At 58.5% G+C, this 6,431-nt stretch overlaps 1 protein-coding gene across 1 annotated transcript in view; it reads right to left on the bottom strand.

Moving 5' to 3' along the window:
• Positions 1-537: 537 nt before the first annotated feature.
• Positions 538-6,431, bottom strand: part of LOC113214795 (leucine-rich repeat-containing G-protein coupled receptor 5) — a 140,132-nt gene continuing 134,238 nt past the window's right edge. Inside the window, exons 13-19 of the mRNA XM_052266996.1 lie at positions 4,373-4,723; positions 4,083-4,275; positions 3,749-3,992; positions 3,058-3,500; positions 2,784-2,976; positions 2,448-2,650; positions 538-2,273 (exon numbers count right to left, since the gene is read on the bottom strand). Coding sequence (XP_052122956.1) covers positions 1,604-2,273; positions 2,448-2,650; positions 2,784-2,976; positions 3,058-3,500; positions 3,749-3,992; positions 4,083-4,275; positions 4,373-4,723 — 2,297 coding nt within the window. The 3' untranslated portion in view covers positions 538-1,603. The remainder of the gene's footprint in view (positions 2,274-2,447; positions 2,651-2,783; positions 2,977-3,057; positions 3,501-3,748; positions 3,993-4,082; positions 4,276-4,372; positions 4,724-6,431) is intronic.

Below are 6,431 nucleotides of genomic sequence, written 5' to 3'. Positions count from 1 at the left end.
AGTAGCACACTCCGTGTACACATGAGAACTCACACAGGTGAAAGACCGTACAAGTGCCAGACTTGCGGCAGAGGCTTCGCTCATAGCAGTAATCTTTGCAAACACGTGAGGACTCACACAGGCGAGAAACCTTACGAATTCCATACATTCGGCAAAGGGTTCACAGAAAGGAGCAGTCTACGTGGGCATGAGGCGTCTCACAAAAATGAGGTGATGAGGAGAGGCCCTATGACTGCCAGACTTGTGGCGCATGTTTCTACACCACTTTATCTCTCAAAAGACATATGAGGACATAACGCAGGTGTTACACCTCAATTTTACCAGACCTTCTTGCGAAGGTTTCAATATCACATGGTGCTCACCTCTGTAGTCATTCTTATTGTTTATGTGTCAGTCCTGCTCTGCCGCGCTTCTTCAACCAGGTGTGAAAAACTCCGCGGGCACATGCCAAGCAGTAGCAGATGACCAACAATGCTACTGACGACATGAATGGTGTGTTTCTCGTGCGGGGAATCAAGGATATAAATAACACGCATGTATACTTTCACTTCATTTCGCAAGGCAGTGCATTTTTTCACATGTCCGTCCATCACAGGAAGAACTATATTTGTTAGGAACTAGGTGATGCAAAGTCAGCCAAGTTCACCCGACACATTGGCGCTCTGGTACTGTTAATTTGCTAAAGCTTTTATGGCACTGCATAAGAAAATATAAGTTATGGCATTATCGATTTAAGATTGAGCTTCCTAGTTATTCGATCAAAGTGACACCTCCCCCCCCCCCTCCACAACCCCACCTCGCAAATGGAATTTTGTAAAGACAATCGTGGGGTGGGAGTTAGTCACTGTCGTCGCTGACTTACACCAGAGGCAACCAATGTGAAATTAAACATGTCCAACTTTGCCAATATTCTGCAGACACAATAAGGTACATTACTTGGCAGAGTTAATCATATAAGTTAACAGAAATACCCACAGGTAACAAAGATTCATACAAAATACATTTCACTATAGCTTTGACTAAGTTGAAAGCACTAGACGCTGCTAGACCAACATAGTCTTTTTTATTGTCAATTTCTTAATTAATTGTGTTGACGAGTCAGCAAAGAGAGAAGGGAGCTGGTTCAACAACACAACGAGAAATAAGGTCTTTGATCGGACGGCTTTTCATGGCCGGGCAGTGTCATTGACGGATTAAAATAACTTATAAGCTTGCTGGTAAACATTATCATCACAATAATACTGTCATGGAAAGTTGTACGTCGCTTCTAGGACCCACGTGGATACGGCAAGCAGGTGGGTGGCTCGATCACCACCAGGACGTCAGGACGTCACTTAGAGACTGCTGTGCCCACGTTGGTCCTACACTCAAGTAGAATGGAACAAAATTATTAAAACTACTTAAACCGACCAGTAGAATCGTAAAATTGCTGTTGATCTCGATTGAGGCCTGCAACAAAATCACCCCGTAACCCGATTAGGAGTGTCACTTCTCCAGGGTTCCTTCACTCTTACCAAACACTTGACCTCCGTGCCCGGAAGTACCCACTCTCACAACCACTCACACACGCACACACACACAACACTGGTCCAGTCGCAGGGCACTACGACTTGCCAAATCGGCCACTAGAGGGGGCGGGCTGAGAGTTCCTCCTGAGGGCGAGCACGGCGGCGGGCGACGACATGCTGGCCACCACCACGGCAGAGGTCCTGCGGCCGAGTCGCGCGCCCGCCGCGCTGGCGTTGTCTACCAGCAGCGGGGAGTCCATCTCTAGGAGGCCTCCGCCGTCGCCGTCGTGCGCGTCGGCCGTGACTTCAGCCGCGCTGGCGCCGGCCTCGGACCCGCCGAGGCCGCCGGTCAGCGCCATCTGCTCGTCGTCCTGCTGCACGGAGGTCTCGGCTGCGGACGGGATGGTGGTGAGGAACCTGACGGTGAGCCGGCCCGGCGACCCCGGCGGCTCCAGGACCAGGTCGTCGTGGATGGCGGACTGGCGGGTGAGGCGGGGCTTGGGCCTCATCGGCCTGGTGTCTCCAACGGGCGCCGCCGCCGTCGCCGCCGCCGTCCCAACGCCCCCCGCGTGCGCCGCCACACTGCACGCGGCCGAGGCGCCCGCCCCCGCCACCGACCCGATCCCCGACGCGGATGCCCCCACTCCCAGGGGGCCGATGGCGCCCAGCGCCCCCAGCGGCCCCCGGACGTCACTTGACGCGCTGGAGCGGGACATCCTCCAGGTACTTGTACTCGCCGTCGTGGCTGAACCCGACGAGTCGTTCCTGTAACAGGACGTGAGGCGTGTGAAACAGACCGACAGCCTAACGCTGGCCCGGGGCTACTTTACTCGACTGCTACACCCTCCCCCAAAAGTAACAAAATCAACGCAAAACGGGGAAATCGGTTCACGTCGGTGGGCTTGTGAAGTACACCTCGACCCTCGACGCCATACCCACCTCGAGCTGGACAGGTTGGAGTCCTGCGAGGTCTTCCTGGTGACGAGCCACGACGAGGCCCTCCGCTTGGGGTCCAGCAGGCGCATGGGGATGCCACAGTGGTGCTGGTGCTGCCTCCACGAGTCGGACCTCGACGAGGAGAAGTTCTCGGAGGACGACACGGATGAGGCGCGCTTGTGCTGCTTCTGCTGGATCTCTGCGATCTGGAACAAAGCAGAACGAGGGTCAGGGCGATCTGAGTGACCCACGTAAAGTTCAATATTCGACCTCGATTCGAGGTCGAATCAACATTATTCCATTTCTCGCCACTGGGAGTCGGAGGGAAAGGTCGCTCACCTGGTACGCGTACTGGTCGGAGCGCGGCCGGTGTTCGGTGTCGCGGCGCGCGCACAGCAGCAGGCACTGCAGCTTGCCCAGCAGCCAGACTCGCGGGTTCGCCACCCCGTCCGCGTCGACGGCGCCAGGGCGGCCGCCCCGCCCTGTCGGCGTGCTCCCGTCGCGCCCTTCGGCGCGAGACCCGGACCCCGTGCTGTGAGAGAAATCAGTTTAGGTTAGCGATGGGCTGGAGCAGTGCGAGAGAGGGGGGTTGGGGTGAAGTATAGAGGCAGACCTGTCGCTCAGCAGCTTGGCCGAGCAGTGACACGGCTTGGTGTGCGAGTGCGTGTGGGCGGTGTGCCCTGGGTGGCCCGGGTGCTCCCGGGAGGACCGGTCCACCAGGCTGTTGGTGTTGGCCGGGGTCTGGCGGTTGCTGAAGTTGGACGAGTGCCGGCACCGCCCGATGCCGCGGGTCACCCGCGACTCCTCGATGGCCTTGCAGATGAGCACGCAGTCCTTCTTGAACTGCTTGGTGAGGATGGCGTACAGGAACGGGTTGCAGCAGGAGTTGAGCGGCAGCACGAACACGGTGAACACCTTGGCCTGCTCCAGCGACACGAGCTGGAGGCCGAAGGCCGCCGTCAGCGAGAAGAAGGCGATCGGCGACCAGCAGAGAAAGTCCGTGAAGACGAGCAGGGCCATGCGCTTGGCGATGCGGGAGTCGTTGGAGTTCCACGCCTGCAACACGACGGCGCCATATCACTCAGGGTGCACAGGGCGGTCAAGGCGCTAAGTGGTATTTCACTCAAAAAAAAGTGTACACCGTCCAAGCAATCAGAAAAAAATCAAGGAAAAATTGGAAAAATCATTCAAAATCAGGAAAAAAGCAGAAAAATAAACACAAAGAAAATCAAAAATTGGTTGACGCTTGGATTTTTAGTGAAGTACCCCTCGGGTGCGGCCGTATGGTTCGCACGCCACTGTACCTGAGATCCCCGGATGGCGCAGTACATCTTGAGGTAGCAGCCCATGAGGATGAGGAAGGCGACGCCGTTGATGAGCATGAGGAAGACGACGTAGGCCAGACTGACGGGGCCGGTGGTCGTCTCGAACGGTAGGCAGATGGCGAACTTGCGGTAGTCGGAGACGCCGAACAGCGGCAGCACGGCCATGACCAGGGCGAAGGCCCACCCGCACGCCATGATGTAGGACGCGTGCCGGAGCGACAGTCTTCAAGCAGAACGCAGTCAAAACAGTGTAATTAGTAAAAAGGTTTTTGTTTTGTTGTGTGTGAGGGCGCGATTGTCGTGGTCACCATACCTCTTGTTGAGGTGCATGGCGTGCGTGATGGCGTAGTTGCGTTCGAGGGTGATGACGGCCAGCGTGTACACGGACAGCTCGGCGCTGAGGACGCCCAGGAACCCGGCCAGCTGGCAGCCCACCGACATCTGCCAGGGGATGGCGTACATGCGGAACTCGCCCAGCGTGGACGCGTCGACGACGGCCAGGAAGCCTGTGTGCAGAGCGACGAGCGTGAGCAAGAAGGGAGAAGACGACGAGTCTGGGCGAGCTTTTCTCGCACACTACTTTCTGTCTACCCCAAGTCATACCCAGGTAGACGCCCATGAAGAAATCGGCGGCGGCCAGGTTGCAGACGAGGAAGCGCGGCACGTCAATCTTGGACCGGGAGAAGACCAGCACGAAGACGACCGTGCCGTTGCCCAGCATGGCCAGCAGGAACACCACCCAGACGCCGCACCGCAGCGTCCACCAGTCGAACAGGTCCTGGCACGGCAAGAAGGGTCCTGCAACAACCGGGAGTGTGGGAGAGTCAAGCATAGAAAACACGCAATACCACATTATTCCACCGAAAGGTAAGGCCAACCCAGCCGGGGGTCGTGGGGGTATGGGCGAATGACCATGACGGCGTCTGCTCCTGGGAGGGAGGCTGCCCGTGTGGACTTAGCTTTACCCACACTACCCGGAGAGTCGGCCAGTGAGCGTTGGGTAGGCGCGTCACGTGCGCAGGGGGGCGCAGGGGGCCCGGTGTGGTGGTCGCAGCCAGCCGCTCGGCCTGCTGTGCGCGCCGTGCGGCACCGGGGACCTTGACACGGTCAATGAAGCGCCACCAGGACCCACCACCCCAAAGCTTAATGTATGCAGTGCACTTGCGCGTCGCCATGAGTTATGTCGGGGGCAGAGGGCGCGTGCGTAAAGCACTGTCGCTGCGACGGGGGAGGGAGCGGGGGGGGAGGCCTACACGGCATGATGTGCCGTGCACGTACACTCTTACACATAACGCATTCATCCGAATATAACGATCCTAGTGGGAGGAATGCGAGGCATCGTCGCGAGGAACAGTCCGAGCAGCACCCCGACCGCATCATGGCCGTCATGGCCGTCATGGCCATGGCACTGACCTCTCCCACCCGCCGCCCATCCCAGACACGGCCACTGCTGCCGCCGCTCCCCTCCTTCGCTCTTGTCGTGATCGCCGAGGCTCCACTGTTGGACGGCCCCGCTCCCCCTTATCGCTGTTCCCGCCTCCGCCACGTCCACGAAATGAGTTTCATGTTGTTGGCAGCACCGGGGCCCGCCCCCTCCCCTCCCCCAACGACGCCCCTACCCCTCTCCCCCTCCTCAGGGATACTTTACTTTTCCTTCCGGCGCGGTCTAGCCCTCAGTCTAGTCTAACCCGAGGCAAACCTTTCCCAAAACAGAGGAGTCGACGTGACTCGCGACTCATGTGACTGCAATAACATGTCGCTATGTGATCTGCAATGCATACTGCACGCATGGGCCATGGGTATTTTGACAAGTTAGGGATCGCCCAGAAAGTAAGTACGTCCGTTTTCCTCAGACATTTGATAAATTAGTGCAGCACGGCGCCTGTGAGACTCGGGGTAGGCCATCCCGCAGTACACGCATGCAGTGCAGGCGAGACGTTGCCTGCCACACAGGCGCTATGAGGAGAGCTTGCAGCGGCCGAACTTAGCAGGTTCGTCACGGCAAATGACGGACGTACTTTCTGGATTACCCTTGGGTGCAATTTTTGTTTCAAAAACCAATTCCGTAGGTAGTCAGTCGGTAGGTTTCCTTTTGTTTTCGTGGTGGGGTGCGGCGAGCACGGCGAGTCCTGCGCGGCCCTGCCCCACTGGCGCTGGCGTGCGTCGGCGGGGCCGGGCCGGTTACGGCTGTGGGTCGGGCTGCACTTCCGGTGGCCGCGCGGCCCGGACCAGGCCAGCCAATTGCCCTATGACGTGGAAAGCAGCCGGGGGTGTGGTGGTGGTGGTGTATCCCGCCGGACCCTACCGGACCACACCGGGGGGAGAGAGGGACCAGGACCCGGGCGCAGGTCCGACTGAGAGGGGAAGAGGACCTCCTCGGCGGCGTGGCTGCGGAGGTCAATGAAGCAAGAGCGGGGCGAGGCCGCGGTCCTTCCCCCTCCCCCTGCCCAACACCGGGCTGTGATTTAAAGGGGTGGCCGGCGACGGCACTGGACCGAAAAGTGCAGCGGAAAATCGATGAAATACCGACGGGACTTTTTCGCCGCTGCTCGCCCTGGTGGGTACGTTTCACTGGGGACCGTCGCCCCCCTCCGCCCCCACCCCCCTTCTTTCCCTCCTTCTCCCGGAAGTTGTCGTCTGCTGAGGGCCTTTTGGACAATGC

Source organism: Frankliniella occidentalis, unplaced genomic scaffold, assembly GCF_000697945.3.
Source record: "Frankliniella occidentalis isolate FOCC.00 unplaced genomic scaffold, Focc_3.1 Scaffold45, whole genome shotgun sequence".
Classification (NCBI taxonomy): domain Eukaryota; kingdom Metazoa; phylum Arthropoda; class Insecta; order Thysanoptera; family Thripidae; genus Frankliniella; species Frankliniella occidentalis.
The sequence above is the reverse complement of the archived record's forward strand: the minus strand, read 5'-3'. Positions and strand labels throughout refer to the sequence as shown.